At 33.6% G+C, this 23,666-nt stretch overlaps 1 protein-coding gene across 3 annotated transcripts in view; it reads right to left on the bottom strand.

Annotated features, from left to right (window-relative positions):
- The window catches only part of ZRANB3 (zinc finger RANBP2-type containing 3), a 295,703-nt gene that overhangs the window by 246,022 nt on the left and 26,015 nt on the right, over positions 1-23,666 (bottom strand). For all 3 annotated transcript variants that reach the window (XM_088021735.1, XM_028101349.2, XM_028101348.2), the window contains one exon: positions 22,500-22,670. In XM_088021735.1, coding sequence (XP_087877861.1) covers positions 22,500-22,663 — 164 coding nt within the window. In that variant the 5' untranslated portion in view covers positions 22,664-22,670. The remainder of the gene's footprint in view (positions 1-22,499; positions 22,671-23,666) is intronic.

The raw sequence follows: 23,666 nt of genomic DNA, 5'->3' as shown, positions 1-23,666 counted from the left end.
AGCGAATTATTTGGACTCTAATGTGAGGAACAATGGTTTAAGAAACAAAGTCCAATTCTATGAAAATGTTATTCCATTTGGGAATTATTTCTGGAAACTAGTTTTTACCTATAGAACTTTTATCCCTAAGATAAAAAGACAAAATAAAAAATTCCCACAGATATGAGACATATGTGCAAACAATGATTTAGTGGATAGAACCAAGTAAGAATCAGTTGTCACAAATAGCTTAAATTCTACTGAGAAAATCATCAAGAATTATCACCTCAACACATCTATCTGCAGACAGTAGGAATAATATCTAAGATGAGATCATAGAAATTGAAGTATAAATGATAAAAATAAAGATGCCCCATGAGTCCAAGCAATGATAATCTTAGACACAAGAATGAAAGATTCTTACTTAAAATTATCTTCTGAGGTCCCTGCTGATCAAATTAACTTTCATTAACTAAGAAAAGTCTCAGGAAAAATGACAAATCAATAGTTTTCTACATGTGCAACATATCCTACTTAAAATTTTATGATACATACATACACAAACACAAAAAGATAAATACATACATATACATACATGATGTGTGTGTGTGTGTATATATATATATCACAGAAATTAGGATTTACTTAATATGCTTTCATGCTTCCTCTTAACGCAAGCAAATAAGCATCTTGTAAAAATAATATTGGTAATTTGATCACAGCTTTAGTTACATGATGGGGTATGACAATTATAACAAGAATAACTGTTGGGTCATAAGGAGAGTTATTTTAATAATCATATTAAACTCATTTTTAAAAATATATTAATAATAATCATAATAGAAATCAGTTTGAATAGAATCTCATTTTCAGAAGATTAAGGGGACAAATTTCTCATTAGATTTCTTTTTTTAACACAGTTCAAGACAGGCATGCAATGCAACAGAAATTATTTATATATATATCAAAAAATTATATACCAGAAATTATATATATATATGCTACATCTGTAAACAGCAACAAAACACCCTTCAAAATGCATATATATTGTGTTTTACAGCACAGTAAAAATAAAAGAACAGAGGTTTTGTTTAGGTTGAAATCCCAACTCTATTAGATGAGCAAGTTACTTTACCTCTCAAAGCTATAGCTTTCATGTCAAAAAAGTTGGGATAACACCATCACCATCAAAGAGGTCTTATGATAATTAAGTAACATAAATGAAAGTGTCTTTTGGAAGACCTGTTTCACAGCAAGAACTGTCCTTTTACTATTTTCAAATGAAGGTTACATTCTCCTGAACCAATAGGAACTTTTTTTTTTTTTAGTACAGTTGAGATTCTCAGTTTGGACAAAGAATGGTAAAAAGAGGAATGAGAATTTGAATAAAACAGTAAGGCTTAGTTAGCACATGTGGTGCAAGAACCAAGGAAGTGTTCTTTAAAAATCAAACAACAACAAAAATCTCCATAGAAACAAATCCTAATCTGTGAAATCCAACCAAAATATTTTGGATAACATAACAAATATATTTAAAAATATCTACTGTTACTATGCAAAGGAATACCTTGATTAAACTTGAATTACCTAACGGGCTAATCTGTGATAACATCCCCATTCAATAGACTGTTTTTAATCAGTAAAACAGCATCAGCTGTTTATCAAGACCTAGATTACTACTTGCTAAAAGATAATTTAATTGTATTTATATAGGATTTAACAAATATTCTAATATACTCCAAAAGTGGTATATTTGATTCTCTTGATTTTAACTAATTTAAAAAACCTGAAGCACAGAGAAGTGAATTACTTCAAATACTAAATCAAACCTTTGTCCTGTGAACAATGATTTTTTAAATGACAAAAAATGTTATTTCACTTTTTTTAATAGGAAGATATTCATGAAGGCAATGAAAGAACTTATAGAGATTTCTTTAATGAATGCAGCTCCATTAAGCAGCCTGCAGGAACATGGTATAAAGAGAAAAACGACACATACTGGCTTTTTCAAGTGTGGGTGTCTGGTATTCTTGGGATTTTTCACCCACTCATATGAGTCAGTTTTATATAACACTGTAACATATAATTTCCCTCCTACTCACAAGCCAACACTTCACAGATAACATCTCACCCTAAGTTATTTAAGGACTATGGTAACTGGGAACATTTTAATATTTTATAAAATGTGCAAACAACCAAATTATTACTATGTCAGCAACAAGCTCCTTGGCCTCCAAAGAAGCATTCCAGTATGGCTCAGTACTCTTTAAGAGTTTGGGGAACACGTTAACAAAATATGTGAATTGTTTCACTGTAATCAAATATCCTAATTTTATTTAAAAACCTAGGTGTTTTACAAATACTAGTTATTTTGTGCATAGACAAAATCAAGTAATTAGGCAGTGATTTAACAATTACATTCTTAATGGGGAATTATTCCCAGGAATACTAAAGATGGTTAAATACTAGGGTTCAAGAAAAGTAAGATTTAGTTTTCTCCACAGTATATGAAATATTCTAAATATCCAATTCCAAGGGTAATTCAAAGGTTATATAAGTAAAATCAGATTACCACAAATATAAAGGGAATGTCCAGATCTTTTTTGTTGTCTATGCTAAAATTCTTTTGTTTAGAGCATTACTGAAAGACAGTGGTTTCATGGCTAGAGTTTAAAAATCATTATACTGAGACTTCTTCATTAAATTATTCATTGTGATGAGATACCTTTAGTTTTCTTTCACTGGAAGGAAGGAGTCTCCCAAAGGAAGCAAGAAAAGCAGATAGGAATTAAGAATGCAATTTAAAATAGCAGATACAAGAATGAACCTCTTCCCTTAGAGACTCATGGTATTATGAAAAGAAGCACCAACCTTATGTCTGATGGAAAACTAATTTAAAATAAACAATATTATATTCGATACCTCTCGGCACATGAGTCATTTCCATCTTATACAGTCTGCTACTCAAATTAGACATCACCTGTTTAAAGCCCTCAGATGTTACACACAGCTTGGGTTATCTCAGGGTGTTCCCACTGCTGTTATAGGGCTTTTTTCCAATATTGAATGATGACATGTCAGAATCTACAGTATAACAGGATGCCATATCAGCATTTCACTGTAACATAAACCTAAAATATTCTCATGGATAGGGTGGTAGAATAGAAAGAACACATGCTAGAGTCAAGCAGAAATAGGTCCACATCTCCGCTACTTCTTTCATTAGCTTATAAATCTTATACTTGTGACAAATTATCCTGAGAGCTGATCGAACAGTTAAGCTGTCAGTAAATTTGTTATAAAAGATCGTCTTTGAGCTTTAGTTTCTTAATGGGTAAAAGAAATCTAGTAGGTATATACCACATAGGGTTATAGCCTTATACATGTGAAGTTTCTAGCACATAATATCTGCTTTATAAAATGAAATTCACATACCTACTCATTTCAGTGCCCTAAGAAAGTATACCACCCAATAATACTACTAAAGGAATACCATTTTTATTGGGGTAAAATATATATAACATAAAATTTACCATTTTCACCATGTTTAAGTGTCTAATTAAATGGTATTAAGTACATCCACATTGCTGTGTTACTATCGCCACTGTCAATCTCCTGCACTTTTTATCATCCCAAACTGAAACTGTATCCAGTAAACAGTAACTCCCCATTACCCCCCTCCTATCTCTAGCCTTTGGCCATTACTATTCTACTTTCTGTCTCTATGAATTTGACTGTTCTAGGTACCTCATGTAAGTGGAATCATATAATTTTTTTTCTTCAATTACACATTTTAAAGCGCCAAACAGCATATAGGAAAATCATCTTTCATTAAAGAAAATAAATACATATCAATAGTACAAAAATGTCTATATATGTTCAAAATATCTCTGCTAGAAGGACATTCATATACTAACCAATTTTATGGTAATAAAAGGTAAACTATTACCAGCACTCACGTACCACTCTCTGTAAGTACAAAGTAGCAGTATACATATAAAAGGACCCAGGAAATGTACATTAACTTTGTCTCAAGATAGTTGGTAATACCCCAAAATATAGGGCGAAAGTGAAAGACAGCAAAATAATATGGAAGTATCACATTAAATTTTTAAATATGTTTTTATAATATTGTATCATACCACACCACCAGGTAAGCCAACTGCATTATTTTAGATATTATTATAGATAATGGTGTCTTGGTATTTGTCTTAATAAAATCAAGGTCAATGTCAAAGATTTCTGGCACTGGCTAGGACAACACCAGAACAGTCTTTCCTGTTAGCCCCCAGGTGGCAGTGTGGCCCAGAGCAGTAGAAATTCTCAGCTCCAGAGCTCCAAATTTAAAAAAAAAACCAAAACCCTTTTATCAGGGAAACTTACTTTGCTTAATAGACGAATGTACTTACAGAAATCTATGACAATAAAATCAAGAAGAATTAGTTTCATGCCAGTTGGAGTAATAAATATGAATTCAATGGAATCGGCCACGTTTGACCCCAACTCTTGCCCTGAATTTCTTTGTAGAAAAGAATGGATACTGAAATATTTTTAACAATAGCTGTGGTTTGATTTCTATGCAGTTCAGTTACCATGATGGGATGAAGGTTAAATATTTTAAAAGTGGGGAGGGTATATATAAATACCAGAGATAGTAGAGACACAGAACTAAGAAGAAACTCAAAAGGATGTGACCCTCACCCCAACACAAACCACCCACCCACACTATTCACACACAGGACTTACTGCAGGATATTGGCCATCTGGCTCTGCCTAGAGGAGCAGATAGGAATGGTGGCATTTTTCTTCTGCAGAACAAAGGGCTGTTTTACTTTGGGTTTCATTTGTTGGTTTCCCCCCTTTCTAATGATAGAATCAACCATTCACTCTCCCAGTGACCACTTTTAACTGCTGCCAGAAACAGTAACTACTCATCAATGTAACAAGCTCCCCATTTTTTGTCACTATTCCCAAAAGTCTGTTTTTGAATAAAAAAGCAGACTTATTACTGATAAAAATCTGACCTTCTTCCCTCTGCAATAGTCTAATCAGCTCTAACCACTGAGTATACACTTAGACATGAAGTGTTCACTTAACACTGGGGTCTCAGTTACTCTGTCTCTCCTGCTGGAGAGTATGTTCTTCCTGCCCTCCATCTACTTCTCTGACTGCAGTCTTTCTGAATGTCTGAAGTTCCCAGATATAATTCATCTACTCATAAATATTTTAAGTAACTCACTCACAATATTTAAATCTAACACTTTTTGGGAATCTCTCTTGAACTGAGAATCATGTTATCATCCCCCATTTCACAGTTTTAAGAATATGACCATGACTGTAATGGTGGAAATAAAGGGAACAAACAGACATGAAGCCAGCTATGGCCAAAGCACATGCTCTTTTTGCTCCACACCAGTGTTTTCAAGTGCGGGGCACCACACTAGGCACTATGTAGATACTTTCTGGAAAGGCCAGTCATTAGAGTATTTCTTTATTTAATTAGATTATTTTGAGGATTCATAAAAAATGCAAAGGGCTAGTGGATATTTAAATTCATTACAGAATGTTCCCTTATATTAAAAATAATGCAGCTCAACCAAGGAAAATTTTTAAAAGTTAATAAGGCAAATTTATAAACAAAAATATAAAATTCCTATAAATTTGCTGATCTGTAAGTTAAAGAGCCCATCAAATGCAATGTGTGGACCCTGTTTCAATCTGATATGAAAAAACCAATAGTACAAAAGACACTTTGAGATAAGTGCGGAAAGTTTTTAAATGGGCTAAATAATAGATATAATGAAGAATTAATTACCTTGAATTTATTAGTTGTGATAATTACACTTTTTTTACATCCCTATTTTTAGAGATTAAAACTGAAGTGTTTATGGGTAAAATATAATTTCTTGAATTTACTTTAAAATATACCAGCTAAAGAAAAGTATGCTTTTATGGAGGAAATACAGAATAGAACAACAAATAACTAGAAATGTTCATAATTATTAAAGCTGGGTAACAACTATATGAAGTTTCTGTATACTATTCTATTTTCGAATACACTTGAAAATTTCCATAATAAAAATGCTTGGACATGGGCGCCTGGGTGGCTCAGATGGTTAAGCGTCTGCCTTCGGCTCAGGTCATGATCCCAGGGTCCTGGGATCGAGTCCCGCATCGGGCTCCCTGCTCCTTGGGAGCCTGCTTCTCCCTCTGCTTCTCTCTCTCTCTCTCTCTCTCTATCCCTCTGTCTCTCATGAATGAATAAATAAAATCTTTAAAATTAAAAAAAAAATGCTTGGACAAAACAAACTGCAGTATTGAACTTTGCAAAATTTCTTTCTAGTATAAAACTTCGGGTAACCATATTGCAAAATTCAGTATAGGGATAACCTGAAAATTCAACCAATATTCAGTCCTCCACATTTCTAATGACTTAAATTTCTTCTATTGTTTTAAACTCTTACCATCATATTGGTTCACAAATCATCGTTTTTATTTAGTGATTTTAAGTTTAGTGTTAATTTTAATTTTACTTGTTGTGAAGTATGTGTGTATATATACATACACATACCTATATGTGCCTATATATAAAGAGAACCCCTATGTCTACTGCAGCATCATTTATAATAACCAAGATACGGAAACAACCTAAGTGTCCATTGAAAGAGGAATGGATAAAGAAGATGGGGCATATATACACAATGGAATATTACTTAGCCATAAAAGAGAATGAGACCTTGCTATTTGTGACAACATAGATGGACCTAGAGAATACTATACTAAATACATTAAGTCCAAAAAAGACAAATACCATGTGACTTCATTTGTATGTGGTATCTAAAAGACAAAAGAACAAACATACAAACAAGAAGAAATAAACCCATAAATACAGAGAACAAACCAATAGTTGCCAGAGGGGAAGAGAGTAGGGAGGGAATGGGCAAAATGAATGAAGGGGAGTGGGAGATATAGGCTGCCAGTTATGGAATGAATAACTCATGGGGATGAATGGTACAGCACAGGAAATAGTCAATAGAATTGTAATACTGTTGTATGGTGACAGGTGATAGCTACTCCTGTGGTAAGAATAGCACAACATATAGAGCTGTCAAATCACTATGCTGTACCCCTGAAACCAATGTAACAGTGTCAGCTATACTTCAGTAAAAACAAGAGAGAAAAATGCGTGGATGGATAGGTATATTTAACATGACAATCACCAGAAACGGAACCTCAGAGGCAAAAGGTGATTAGAGGGCAAAACATCATATTCCATATAAATTCTCTGGAAGGAGTTTTCCAAAGTCCAAGTAATTTCACTGATTATTCTCCATTTTCTTCCTCCTACAGATTACTCCAGTGCCAGGTGGCTTCAAACAGTTTGATCAATGAAGGTACCAGCTAGGGATTAGATAGTGGGAGGTGATTAGGGAATGGGAAGAAGGAGGTCTGCAAGTGGCTGGGTCCCACCAGAACCACAGGTGCTGCTTGTAGCCCCTAGCTATATGTTGGCTCTCTTAACTTCACCCATACCTCCTAATAGTCCCTCATTAAAATCTCTTAAATTGAACCATCTGAGTATATTTATTGACTAATTAAACAGTATAAGAAAACAGAATATTAACAAGTTCAGGTAACATATATAGAAACCATATGTGTGTGCTATTAAAATTTGTTAAGAATTAACAATTATTATTAAAAATCCACATAAAATATAAAGAGGTTGAAGGTAAAAGAGTAAAAAAAAGGTATAGCCAGAAATTACTAACAGAAAGAAAGCTGGTATTACTATATCAATGAAAGAAAGCTGATGTTACTATTATCAATATTAAACAAACTAGAGTTAAGGTCTGAAAACATTACTAAGAATCATAATGAAAAAGGAACATGGAAAAATTCTCTAGGAAGATGAAGCAATTATAAACTTGTTTGCAATTAATAACATAACCTCAAAATATGTAAACCAAAAATCAACAGAAATACAAGAGTTAAACTGACAAAGATGGGCATTTTAACAAATGTCTCTCTGTAATTGGTGGATTAAGAAAGCATAAAATTCAAAAGGGTAGGGAACAAAAAAATTAACAAATTTAAGATAACATAAATTATATATCCAACAATTAGAGGATACATATTCTCTTAAAGCACTCAGAGAGCACTTACAAAAATGAACGAGGCTACCATCAATAACTTATCTGATTGTCTCTAGAAATTAATTTGCATTTCCCAGAGTTTTAAACAAATGGAATCATACGGTACATAGTCTTTTTGGGAGTGGGGAGCTAGCTTCCCTCACCCAGTGTAACTATTTTGAAATTCATCCATGTTGATGCATGTATCAGTAGTTCACTGTCTTTTATTGAACAGTAGTGTGTTGTAATTTATCCATTCAACAGCTAATGGACGTTGAATTTTTCCAGTTTTTGCCTATTATTAATCAAGCTACTATGAAATTTATCTCCCCCCCAAAAAAGAAATTGCATTTAAAAAAAGATTATTTAATTATTTGAGAGAGGGAAAGAGAGAGAACACACAAGTGAGGGGGGGAGGGACAAAAGGGTGTGGGAGAAGCAGGCTCCCTGCTGAGCAGGCAGCCCAACATGGGCTGATGCCAGTACTCTGAGATCATGACCTGAGCCAAAGACAGATGCTTAACCGACTGAACCACCCAGGTGCCCCTGCATTCTTTTTGATAAAGTACTGAAACACAAATATTTCAGTAGTGGTCTATGCTTAAAAAATCTATGTGCATACATATGTACAGACATGTATGTGTACATATGTACATGTATATATGTATTTAAAGGCAAAGCACATTTAATATTTTTTGAAAGCTTTATTTACTTTAGAGAGAAAGAGTGCGAGAGCAAGAGAGCAGAGAGTAAGCGAGGGAGGGGCAGAGGAAGAGAATCTCAAGCAGACTCCCTGCTGAGCAAAAAGTCTGATGGGAGGCTCAATCCCATGACCCCAAGATCATGACCTGAGCTGAAATCAAGAGTCTGATGAGCCACCCAGGTGCCCCCACATTGAATATTTTTGGTAAATTTGTTATTCACATATAAAAAATATAGAAAATTAAACAAATCTTAATAAGGCTACAATTTGATGAATTTTCATAAAATGAAGATATCCATGTAACAGCACCAAGATCAAGGAACAGAATATTATCAACAACCCAGAAGCCTCCCTTGTAACTGACCCTCTTCCTTTCATAATGCTCTCCCATTTAAGGGTGACCACTTCCTGAGTTCTAACACCATAAATTAGTATATTTATTTTATGTAAGTGATCATAAATAAATTAGTATCTTACATACATTTTATATAAATGGATATATAGAGTTCATGTATGTATTCTTTTATGTCTGGCTTCTTTCACTCAACACCATGTCCGTAAGGTTCATCGGGCTATTATAGTAGCTATAATTAGTTCATTCTCATTGTTTTGAGTTTTCTGTTGTGTGAATATACTACACTTATTTCCCATTCTACTGCTGATGGACAACTTTTAGCTCTATGGATAATGCTGTAAAGAGCATTCTTATAGTGAACATATATATGTATCTATAGACCTAGAGATAGGATTACTAGGACTCAGAATATATACATATGTTCACCTATAGTAGATATTGCCAAATAGTTTGCCAAAGTAGATGTGCCAATTTTCCTTTCTAACAGTAGTGTAAGATAATTACAGATGCTTCACATCCCTGATTTTTTTTAATTATGCCATTCTAGTGGGTGAGTAGTGGTATTGCAATTTTGCTTTTATATACATCTCCAACAGAAATCAGTATATATGTTGACCAAAGCACACTTAATTTTATTCCTCAAATCCACAGGATACTTTCAAATAAATAAGTCTGGTTTTAAGTCAGTTTACCTAAAGTGAAAGCAGCAATTAAGCTCATCTATTAAAATGGATACCTATTTCTTCCAGCTTTATCGAGATATAATCGACATAACTTTGTGTAAGTTTAATGTGTACAATGTAATGATTTGATGTATGTATATATTTTGAAATGACTACCACAATAAGGCTAGTTAACACATCCATCACCAAACATAGTTACCAATTTTTGTGTAGTGAGAACATTTAAGATCTACTCTCTTAGTAACATTTAAGTAAACAGTCAAGTATATTTTTATAGTATATTATGTATACATCAAATATACTATAGTCATCACACTATACATTAGATGCTTATAATTTATTCATCTTACAACTGAAAATTTGTACCCTTTAACCAACATCTCCCAAAGTCCCCCACACTCCAGCCCCTGGCAACCACTAATATGCTCTTTGTTTCTGAGTTCAGCGTTCTTACATTCCACATATAAATGAGATATAGCATTTGTCTTTCTCTGACATGTCATTTAGCATAATGCCAACAACATTCATCCATGTAGTTACAAATTATAGAATTTCCTTCTTTTATGGCTGAATAATATTCCATTGCAAAAAGTACATGTATGTATACACACATACATACATATACATATATACCACATTTTCTTTACCCATTCATCCATAAATGAACACTTATGCTGTTTCTATGTCTTGGCTACTGTGACTAACACTAAAATGAACGTAGGGTTGCAGATATCTCTTCAAGATACCGATTTCATTTCCTTTAGACATATACCCAGAACTGGGATTGCTGGATCACACCATACATCTACTTTTCATTTGCAGAGGAAACTCCATACTGTTTTCCATAATGGCTTTACGAATTTACATTGCCACCAACAGTGCGCAAGGGATCCTCACCACATCCTCGCCAGCATTTGTTATATCTTACCTTTTTGATAAGAGCCTTTCTAATAAAAGGTATGAGCTTGTATCTCATTACGATTTTGATCTGCAATTCCCTGATGATTAGTAATGTTGACCACCTTTTCATGTACCTGTTAGCTATTTGTATGTCTTCTTTGGAAAAATATCTATTCATGTCCTTTGCTCATTTTTTAATTGGATTATTTGGGTGTTTTTTGCTATTGAGTTGTACAAGTTTATTATATATTTTGGATATTAAACCCTTAGTGGATATATAGTTTGCATATATTTTCTCCCATTCAAGAGGCTGCCTTTTCATTTTGTTGACTGTATTTTCTGTTGTGCAGAAGCTTTTTATTTTGATGTAGTTCCATTTATTTATTTTTGCTTTTTTTTTTGGCTTGTGCAAAATGTATACCTATGCATCAATAACACTTTTCGACATAGCCAAGCCTCTCTCTACACACCCTTACAACGTCCCTTGCTGCCTGGGGAGGAGGCAAAACAATGACATTCTAAAACTCAAATTAACACTTGCTATTTAGAATAGCAAGATTTTGTGCTTCATAAATCAGATTATTTAGGCTGTATAAAGTTAATAAGTAAAATTGTTTAACTTATTTCGTCTGGCTTTTTTATATCATACTTCAAGGTTCATTCATACTTTCACTTAATTATCCTTATCTTAAACTGAAATGATAAGCATGGTGATTTATACCCTAATATTAAAATAGTTTAACAAAGAACTTTCTCAAAGCAAAACCACCAGGTGTTTCAATATATTTGTTCACTGATGCAAAAATTCAATCTACATTCAGCCAAACAACTAAGGACTGTAATACTACAAAAGCAGTATATCTAAACGGGTAATATAACAGAAAACTATTCAATTTTAGAAGAGAAAAGAAAACAATGAAAGCAATTAGGCTGTCATCAAGTGATACCTTAAAGAATACAAATTACTACAAAATCATCTCATACTTTTTGTAAAAGCTTTAAATACCACAAAGTCCTCTTTTCCTCCAAGCAGACAATTAAAACAAACTGTTCTGCCAGAATTTTCAGAAGAAATGAAATACAGTTTATTTCAGAACACCATCTATACAAAGAGTATTAACTAATGATAAAGGTAATAATGACAAGTCTAATTAATTCATTCAGTAACAGACTTCTTACATCTCACTGGATGTGAATAAGCAAACAACGTACAGCAAACCCTCTTGTTCAACTATATACCAAAAATTTCATGTATTAAGAAGTTTGTCAATTAGTTTTAACCATGTAAATCCACAGGTACATATATGCAGACATAAATACATGTATATAAATAATTAGTAAAGAGCTAAGTAATGGATTCAATATGCAGCTTAGTGGAGCATAGATTAAAAATTGAATGCATGGTTATTTATCATCTTTGAAAACTAGACAAAAAAGAGCATGGGCTACCAGAAATATTAAATATGAAAAACAAGAACAACAATAACTAAAGTGGTATATCTAGAAAGAACACCTGACTAAACATCTCAGGGAAACAAAACAAAACAGCAAGACATAGTTCCAAAGTGAGAGGGACACTTGTATCGTAATCAAAAATCCTTCCCTTGCATCACCACAAGATGAGAAACAGACTGGTGGCCAGAATATCCCCAGCACCAGCCAGGCTACAAGGAGAAGCAGAGAAGGCAAGGCCTTCAATGAAAACTCCCAGATGGGGGTAAGCAGAGTAAGGGCAGGAATGACAGATTTGCAACGTTAGCTACTTCGCTATGTTGATTTCTTTTAGCTCAGGAAATAAAATGAAAAAAAAAAACATATAAAAATGTCATAGAGAGAATAGGTGTTAGCCTAGAACATTATTAGAGCATTATTCTGGCACTCTCTCAGGTGATCTTTTGCAAATAGCAGGCTCAGGAAAAAATGTTCCTCAATGAATACAGAGTAGTAACTATAAAAAATCAATTCTACAAAAATAAAAAAAAGGGAAAAAGGGAAATCAAATGCAAAAACACACAGGAAAAAAAAGTACCTATGAAGCAGATGAAAATCATAGTCAAACATTTTGCCACAGGGGCACCTGTGTGGCTCAGTCATTAAGCATCTGCCTTCAGCTCAGGTCATGATCCCAGGGTCCTGGGATCGAGCCCCAAGTCTAGCTCTGTACTCAGCAAGGAATCTGCTTAAGACTCTCTCTCCCTCCAGGGGCGCCTGGGTGGCTCAGTTGGTTAAGCGACTGCCTTCGGCTCAGGTCATGATCCTGGAGTCCCGGGATCGAGTCCCGCATCGGGCTCCCTGCTCGGCAGGGAGTCTGCCTCTCCCTCTGATCCTCTTCCCTCTTGTGCTCTCTGTCTCTCATTCTCTCCCTCTCAAATAAATAAATAAAATCTTTAAAAAAAAAAAAAGACTCTCTCTCCCTCTGCCCCTCTCCCCTGTGCTCTCTTTATCTCTCTCTTAAATAAATAAATCTAAAAAAATAAACTTAAAGAAGCAATCACCTTTATAATAGAAGAACCACAAAGCAGAGGTACAAGACTCAGGAAAGATATGGAGAACAAGAAACATGAAGAACTTAAATGTGAGCTGAACGTCAGAGAAGTAAAAGAAAAATAAACATCACTGAAATGAAGACCAAATGGAAGCAGGAGAGAATAGATACGGCTAAAAATAAAAAGGGGGTGGGGGAAATTACACATGAGACAGGATTGAAAGGAAATTTTCAAAGGGAATGAAGAAACCAAAAGAGTTTTAGAGAAAAAATAAATTAAGAATGATAGATGATAGGTCAAGACAAATCTACATAGGCATGATAGGTCAAGACAAATCAACATAGGCATATTTGGTGTCTTCAAAGAAGAAAACCAAAATAAAAGAACTGAAAACTGTTCTCAATATAATTCAAGAGCAGTTTCCAGAACTTAAAGAAAAAGATAAAAAACTAGAGATTAAAATAATAAAGCACAACAAGGAAAGAGACATGTAAGTGTCAACAACAAGGAATACCCTAGTACTGGATTGCCAAAATAAGTAGTGAGACAAAAAATTAAAAAAAACAAAAACAAAAAACCAACCATCTCCAAGGAGGAAAAAGCCAAGCAGCCTTCAGGCTTGTCTACAGCAAACAGTGGAACAATAACTATAACATCAGCCAGAAAAGAAACTGGGACTGAGAAATTTTTTTTTTTAAAGATTTTATTTATTTGACAGAGAGAGAGAGAAGAGCAGGGGGAGGAGCAGAGGGAGAGGGAGAAGCAGGCTCCCTGCTGAGCAAGGAGCCCGATGCGGGGCTCGATCCCAGGACCCTGAGATTATGACCTGAGCTGAAGGCAGATGCTTAACCGACTGAGCAACCCAGGTGCCCTGGGACTGAGAAATTTCTTACTCAGCCAATTTGTCATTTAGTATAAACTCAGTGAAAAGACATTTTTAAATGCAAGAAATTGGGTAATTGACTTCCTATTAGCCCTTCTAAAAGAACTTTGAGAAGATAACCCCAACCAAAGAACACTGTGCAAAACAAAATGGACGAGAGGAAAGCAATGAAAGTACTTAGCTCTTTAAATAATCTAGGTACAGAAAAGAATGTAACAGTTACAGACAATGCACAGAAATCACATACCTAACAAGAGGCAAAGAGGAGAAAAAGGCAAAGATCATCTAAAGTTGGCAAAAAATATATAATACATATTTCATAGGAACAAATTGTAAGTATTTTTAAAGATACAAAGGTGAATATCAAGAAAAATAATTTAACCAATATGATGTGCTGAGAAAGAAGGACAGAAAGGAAGGAAAAGGTAATACACCAAATGCCACTGTACATAATTGGGAATAAGAAAACACTGCCTAATAAAATAAAATAATCAGCGATATTACACAAAGCTATAGTTACAAAGATTACTAATGAATTCAAGCTCCAAACCTTTCAAACTACTAAAAGTGTATACTAAACATGAAGAAAACTTTGATGCCACTACAGTAATATATTTAATGGATCATATAGTGATTATAAAGTAACATATTTTTAGGAACGGAAACCATAACAAATGCTATCATGGCAGAATTAAGACCAAATACAGCTCTAATGTCAATGAATGAAAGTGAGCTTAAGACTACTTAAAAGAAAAGACAAACTGAATCACAAAGTGAAATACAAATCTGGAACTTAAAAACTCATTTAAAAGAAGTGTCTCAAAAATGTTGAAAATAGAAAGATAGTTAAAGGCATGCAAGGAAAATATGGTCAGAAAGAAATCGTTGTTTGGAAATTAATTATATAATATTAAATTTGGAATAGGAAAGAATTAAGTAATTCTATAATAAGGGTATTTTACAATGATAGCAAGTATAATCTTTAATGAATGAAGACTTAACAGTAAGATTTCAGCTTCCAGTGCTATGGTGGTTTATAAAGTCTCAGATCCTTCCCTTTGCAAACACCTAGAAATGCTAACTTAGATAAAATACCATCTTTTAAAATGCAGAGCTGTTCTGAAGAAAAGTAAAAAAATTTACAGCTGCCAGAAACAAAAGAGAAAAATCAAAACCTGAGTGATAGGTGAGTGATAAAACTACAGGCCACAATGAAGGTGTCTGCAAACACCATCAACAGGGAATCTTAGGACTTAACAGCCAAGCAGAGCAATGGTAATAAGGTCTTACATCTACACAAAGCAGAGGTTGAAAATGAGACTCCTAAACAAACCCTGAGCCTTAGAAAGATACAACCTAAGTAAAAATGGAAAAGGGGTGACAATAAAAAAAAATTTTTTAAAAAGACAAATACGGGGGGAAAAAACTGAAAACAGATTTATATACATATGGTCAAGTGCTTTTTCAGAAGGATGTCAAGGTAATTTTTGGGACAGAAGAGACTTTACTCTGGCACCACTAGAAATGGTGCCAGAGTAACTGGATATCAATATGAAAGAAAACTGAACCTAGAACTATTATCTTATCCCATACACAAAAATTAATTTGAGATGAATCATATATCAAAACATAAAAGTTAAAACTAGAACGCTTCCAATAGAAAACATAGGGACATTGTGATCCTGGTGTAGGAAAAGACCTCTTCGTGACAACATAAAAAGCATTAACTACATAAGAACTTGATAAATTAGATTTTATGAAAATTAAAAATTTCTGGGGCCCGTAGGTGGCTCAGTTGGTTAAGCGTCTGCCTTTGGCTCGGATAGTGATCTCAGGGTCCTGGGATCGAGTCCCATGTTGGGCTCCCTGCTCAGTGGGGAGTCTGCTTCTCCCTACCCTTCTGCCTCTCCCACCCCCAGGCTTGTTTTCTCTCTCTCTCTCTTGCAAATGAATAAAATCTTTAAAAAAAAAAATTTAAAAATTTCAGTTCATCAAAAGGCAAAAAATTTATTTCATCTGAAGAAAAACCAGAGTATTAAGAATTTCTGTTCATCAAAGAATACTATAAAGAAAATTAAAAAAGCGAACTACAGACTAGGAGAAATTATAATACATATATCTGACAAAGGTCTTCTATGCATAATAAAAGAACTTCAAATCAATAATAAAGAGACAGTAATTAAAACATATGTAAAACATTAAGATATGTTGAAAGAGGCCAACATTATTAGTTTTTAGGAAAATACAAACTCAAAATCAGTGCATTACTAGGGCGCCTGGGTGGCTCAGTCAGTTGAGTGTCAGACTCTTGATTTCAGCTCAGGTTATGATCTCAAGGTCCTGGGATCCAGCCCATCATTGGGCTCCCTGCTCAGTAGGGAGTGTGCTTCTCCCTCTCCCTCTGCCTCTCCCTCCACTCATGCTCTCTCTCTCACACACACACACAAATAAAATCTTAAAAAAGAAAAAGCAATAGAATTGAAAACATGTCCACAAAAGGACTTGTCCATGAATGTTAATACCTTTATTCATAAGACTCCCAAACTAGAATCAACCCAAATGTCCATCAGCAAGTGAATGAGCAAAATAATTGCCTTATATTCAGAGATCAAAACCATATATGAATCTCAAAAACATGATGAGCAAAAGTCGTCAGAGACTCATATCACCTGCATGATTCCATTTGCAACAAGTTCCAAAACAGACTAAAGTAAGCTATGGTATAGTAAGGGATTATAACCCACTAGAAATCCAAGAGAACAGATGAATGGATGGATAGATATATGGGTAGAAACAGACAGGGAAAAAGAGAAAAAGAGAGAGATTGTTGCAATAGAAGGGAGGGCTCTTCCTTACAGTAAAATGCCAATTAATAAACCATCATTTCACAACTATCAGGTGAAAAATTATTTTGAGCAAGAACATGTATGGAAGCTAAATCCAAAAGAGAAAACTAGGTAAGGGGAAGCATATTTACATGGTCTGAACATCTCATGTTAGTTGTTTGTTAAATAGGCAACAATTGTGAGAGGGAAAAATAGTAACTACGTGGTAGAGAGTGTGGTAGTTATAACACTTGGACTAACAATCAAAATTAACACTACCATTCCGGAAAAAAATAAATAAATAACACTACCAGTGAGGGGCTGATAGATTCTGTGTAACTTCAAAAGCAATATCTTGAGAAGGATAGAACTTCTTTCTCCCTTGTGTACTAATCCAGAATGGACTGCAGAATCTAAATCCTATAATGAGAAAACGTTTAAAAAAATTGAGACACATTCTATAAAATACGTTGGCCTATATTCAGTGTCATGAAAGTCTGAAAAACAACATATATGGAGATTAAAGATTAAATCTCGTGAGTTTGATGACTGTACTGTGGTTATGTTAGAGAATATTTTTGTTCTTAAAATACGAACTATTCTTAAATACCGTAGGTTAAAGGAGAAAGACATATGCAACCTAATCTCAAATGGCTTTGAAAAAAATACTACTTTGTTTGCAAGTGCACGTGTGTGTGTGTGTGTGTGCGCGCATGTGTGCATGTAGAAAGACAGAAGAGGGAGAGAGAATAATACAATAATAAAGGAAAAGTGCTAAAATGTTAGAAATTAGTGAATCGAGGTAAAGGTAATATGAAAGTTATTTCTGTACCTTTTTTAAATCAAAGTTGAAATTATTTCAAAATTAAAAGTTAAAAAATAAAGAGCATCAAGTAACCATAAAAAAACATATTCAGGTGACAAAAGTCAGCTCACTAGTTTCCTGATTCTTGAGGATGAGGTTGATTAGAAAGAGGTCTATTCTGGGTGGTAGAAGTGTCCTATATTGACAGAGGTATTAAAAAACACATGGGTAGACAAACATCAGAATTCACTGAAATATGCACATAAAACCTGTCCATCTGTGCATTTTATTAAATTTAATTATATTTAAATTTTTTTTAAAAGCCACTAAAGAAACTTATGGTTTAGCATGAGGTGATAATTAATTATCAAAATTCATAATCACAAGCCTACCTGAAAATGAATTTGGGGTTTTGTATTTATACTGCCTCTCCGCTGTGGTAAAAAAACCAAGAACCTAATTTTGCAAATCCTCCCTAAAAAAATTTACCCATTATTTAAGTCTCTCAAGATTCAGAGATTAAGATTACCTAATTATAAAAACAAAAATTTTAGAAAAAATTAGCAAATACATTGGGAAATAAACCATCATGAATAACAAGAACAAAAGTAAAATTAGCCTCCAAAGGACTTCAGATATGTAAAATAAATATGTTCTAAATGTTTATAGAAAGAAGAGATGGAATTAAAACATGGCAAGAAGCAAGATACTATCAACATAACCAGCAGACAGGAACTGGATATTCAAGGACTTAAAAATACACTATCTGACATCAAAAACAGAAAATAAAATGTTTCTGTTCTCCAATTTCAAGATAGGGAAGGACTAACTGTTCTTTGACATCAGTCAGCTAATCCCTAAAGTATACTGTGACATTGAGCAAATACTTAAACACTTCGGCTTTTTAAAGACTCCAAACTTCCCCAAACTCTGATTCAATACCAACTCTTTGCTTTGTAGAAGCACAGTTTCTCCCTTGCTTAGCAAGTAATAAATTCAGCCTCTTTATTTCAGCCATAATGAATGGGTTTTGGTTTCAAGTATTTTGAGTGATGGTCTTTTCCTTTAGCGAATCCAATAAATTAATAGCAAAATTTAGGATTAGTAAAGAAGAATATAAGTAAACAACAAATATCCAAATAAAGCACAGACATTTTTTAAAAAATAAAATAGTAAGAGATATATAGAACACAGAGAAAAGGTCTAATATAGGTATAATGGGAGACCAAGGAGAAAAGAATGCGGCAAAAATAATATTTGAAGAGATTTCAAGAGATTATTTTCTTAGAACTAATAAATGACATCAACCCACAGATGAAAAACTTTAAATGCAAACCTAGGCACATCATACATAGCAAAACTTTTGAATAACCAAACAAGGAAAAAAATCTTAGAAAAGCCAGAGGGAGGAAATGACATTTTATAGCAACATCAAAAATACTAAACACGTAGGAATAAATATAATGATATACATGAAAGAATTATATATTGAAAACTATAAAAACTTATTGAGGGGCACCTGGGTGGCTGCCTTCGTTAAGCGTCTGCCTTTGGCTCAGGTCATGATCCCAGGGTCCTGGGATCGAGTCCCGCATTGGGCTTCATGCTCAGCCGTGAGCCTGCTTCTCCCTCTCCCACTCCCCCTGCTTGTGTTCCTGCTCTCGCTATCTCTGTCTCTGTCAAATAAATAAATAAAATCTTTAAGAAAAAAAAAAGATACATTAAAACTGAGAACTTTGCTTATCAAAAGAGATCAGTAAGAGGGAGAAAAGGAAAACTGTAGCCTGATAAATTTTATTTGCAACATATATATCTGACAAAAAATTTGTATCCAGAAGATAAATATGACAAAACACTCCTAGAAAACAATTAGGCAAACAACCTGGTAGAAAAATGGATAAGATATTAACAGACAATAATAAAGGATGAAAGAATGGCTAATAAGCATATGAAAAGGTGTTAAATTTCATTTGTTATCAGAGAAGTGCAAATGAAAACCTAAATGGGTATCACTATATACTTGCCAGAATACCTAAAATGAAATTAAAGATAGGCAATAAGAAGTGTTGGTGAAGATGTGATACAACTGACTCTTACGCATTATTGATGTAAGAATTGGTACACTTTGAAAACTGTCTGAGTTATTGGTTGAATGATGTCCCCACCAAACCTATATGTTAAAGTTCTAACCCCCAGTGCCTCAGAATGTGACCTTATTTGGAAACAGAATCGGTGCAGATATAATTAGTTAAAATTAGATTATTAAGGTGGGCCTTAATCCAATAATGACTGGTATCCTTAAAGAAAGGGAATAGACATGAATAGAGAGAAGATGATGTGAAAAGACATTGGAAGAAGACAGTGTTCTACAAATCATGAAAAGAGACCTGGAACAGATCCTTCCCTCACAACCCTAAGTGGGAATCAACTATTTTTTACACCTTGAATTTGGATTTCTAGACTCCAGAAATGTGAGACAATAAATTTCTGTTGTTTAAGTCACCCAGTTGTGGTATTTCATTATGACAGCCCTGGCAAACTGATATAGGAAGTTATTTACTTATAATATATACAGATCTTATGACTCAACAATTATACTTCTTGGTATACACATGACAGAAATATATGTGTATATATGTATTTACCAAAAGATTTGTATAAGAATGTTCATAGCATTATTATTTGTAAAAGCCCCAAACTAGTAATAATTCAAATATTCATCAACAGTGAATGAATAAAAAAAATCGGTATATTTACACAGTGGAATTTTATATGAGAATGAACCAACTACAACCACATGCAATAACAAGAAAGAATATCACAATGATGTTGAGCAAAAGAAATCAGACACAAAAGATACATATGGATGATTACAATGATACAGTCAAATATATAAAAGTAATCTGTGGATTGAGAAGTTAGGGTAAGTAGTTACCTTCGGACAGGAAGGAGGCAGTAGTGATTGGGAAGGGGCAAGAGAAAGGTTTCTGGGTTGTGGGTAATGTACTATTTCTTGATCTTGGTGATGGTGATACTGTAAAAATTTTTCAAGTTGTACACTTATAATCTGCATACTTTTTTCCATATATTTTATACATCATTTCAAAAAATTCTTTAAACACTGGATAGGTAAGTTAAATGGATTAGAATAATTAAATCATGATCTTTTATTTTTAAAAAGAGATCTTTAAAAGTAGCCATATTGTAGCAGAGATAGACACAGAAAATATAAGACACGTTAATGGAAGCATAGGATAGAGTGAAATGGTTAAGTTTAAGTCTAATTGCCGTTGCAGAAGAAAAAAATAAACAGAATGGGTACCAATCAATATTTAAAGAGATAGGGGCTCCTGGGTGGCTCAGTCGGTTGAGCTCTGCCTTCCGCGCAGGTCGTGATCCTGAAGTCTCAGGATCGAGTCCCGCATCGGGCTCCCTGCTCAGCGGGGGTGTCTGCTTCTCCCTCTGACCCTTCTGTCCCCTACCACCGCTCATGCTCTTGCTCTCAAATAAATAAAATCTTTAAAAATAATTTTTAAAAATAGAGAAGAGCTGAGAATTTTCCAGAATCAACATGACATAAATTCCAGATTAAAAAAATGCACAATAATCTCAAGGAGAATAAACAAAAAGAAAACCACACTGAATAAATTATTGTGATACTGCAGAACTCCAAAGACCAAGAGAAAATCTTAAAATCAGAAAAAGACTGGATCCAATCAGAAAACACAGATGACCTACAAAAGAATGAAAATCAAACTGATCACTTTTTTTTTAAATGTTCAAACTGACAGAAAATCCAAAGAGAATACTATAGCCAGCACCCTTATACCACTCACCAGCTTCAGTGCTAACATTGTGACTGACTGACTCAAAGTTTATCTAAACATACATATGTCCTTTCCTTTTGGGAAAATATAGAAAGTAGGCTGCTATCACAATTCTTCATCCCAAATTCTTTATCATGCATTTTCCAAGAAAAAGAACATTCAACTACAACATCATTACCTCACCCATGATAACTGACATTAATTCAATAACACCACTCTAAAAGAGCACAGATGAAATTTTCCTAGTTATCCTAATATGTCCTCTAAAGCTTTTTTTTTTTTACTTATCCAGGATCTAATCAAGATTTATGTATTACTTTCAGATGTTTTAACTTTTATATCTCTCAATTTAGGACATTCTCATCACTTCCCTTGGTTTTTCATGACACTGTATCATTTGAAGAGTTCAGGTCAATTGTCCTAAAAAAATATCCCACATTCTGAACTGGTTTGACTGTTTCCCCATTATCAACAGGACAAGTATTTCCAGAAAGAAATGTTGTATAACTCCTGTGCAGCACATTATGCCTATAGGTGCCCCACTATTGGTTATACTAAATGAACATTTTGTAATTTTTCTCTTTCTAATCAGTAAGTCACCTGTAAAGTAAGTTTTTGAGTCGCAAGAGCACACTTTTTAATGGCAACCATGAAAGACATAATAGGATACAACCTTCCACATGCTAGGAAAAAAATGGCTATTAATGTAGAGCTGTATTGTCAACTAAAATATAATTCAAGAAGGCAAAATGAGGTATATCCTAAAATTATTATTTCAAGATACAGTAAAAAAAATTAATAGGAAGACTTTGTACACACACACAAAAAATGGTTTGCACAAACTTTTGTTGCTTTCTTTTTTATATATATACACACTCCAAAATTCAGTATTTTTAGCATGCCTTGAAAAAAGTACTTTACCTGCCATCTCTTCTGAGGGCAAAAGCAATACCATCTTTCTGGAAAGGAAGCAGCTTTGCTCTTAGTTTGTCAGGCAAAAAATCCAACTGTTTATAAGAATCTTCATTTGTCAAACAAGAAATCTGAGGTGTAAGAGACTTTTTTATCTTATGAACTTTAGGCATCCTGATCCTAAAAAAAAAGAAATCACAAAAGAGGAAGGGTAGGGAAATAGTTATTACTGAGTGTATTAGAGAATTAAACATAAATAATAATAAAGTTCTATTAGTCTTGATATACTATCTACATAGATATAAATTGGTTACATCACAATCCAAAATGAGCTATTAAGAAAATTCAAAGCACTAAGTCCAAAAGCAATTACTTAGTGCACAATTCGGAAACTCAGCATTCTTTATTTCATTTATATTTCAAATTGAACCATGACATAACCATTATCCTGTTTTAAGCAATAATGTTTTACTGAAAATTTATAAATCAGCCAGATTTTTAAGACTAAATAATTTTTTAAAAAAGGAATGATTTGCTACAGAAAGAGGAAGTCTTTTCTAATTAATCCTTTTGTAGATGTACATTTTCATATCACACCAAATTTTCTAAGAATGGGATAAAACTGCATTTTAAAAATTACAAAATACAAAGATATTAACTCCAAATTTATAATTAAATCAATATTAAATGAGACACATTTTTAAATATTAAAATGAATTCTTTTAAATCAAATGAATATACAGTATAAACTCTGCCTGACTGGCACCTCCCTCACCACGGGGTTTCCACAAATGTCATTTTAATTTTCTATATGAAAATTTCATATATCTGTAAATTCTCAGAGCTCTGCAAGAAAAAGTCCTATTAAATCACTAAACTATAAAACTTCTTTAATAATACTTTGTATTTAGATTGTACCTTTTCATCTGTTTATATGTAATCTCACTTCATCTTTAAAACAAATTTGTTTTCTCAATTCCTTGCAGACTTATAAAATTTTACCCCACCCCCAAAAAAGTAATCAACCTCTGTATCCAATGTCTAAGAATCTCAGGAATTCAGTGCATATTTGTTAATAAATAGATATTACATGCCAGGATCTAGAGAAGCAAGGACCATACCCTCACAGAGCTTATATTCTTAAGGGGGAGACTAAAAATAAATAAATAAATGATT

The sequence above is a fragment of the Eumetopias jubatus genome, unplaced genomic scaffold (genome assembly GCF_037043125.1).
Source record: "Eumetopias jubatus isolate StellerSeaLion01/CBP00866 unplaced genomic scaffold, mEumJub1_p1.0 scaffold_3, whole genome shotgun sequence".
Taxonomy (NCBI): domain Eukaryota; kingdom Metazoa; phylum Chordata; class Mammalia; order Carnivora; family Otariidae; genus Eumetopias; species Eumetopias jubatus.
Note: the sequence above shows the minus strand (reverse complement) of the source record. Positions and strands in the feature narration are given on the sequence as shown.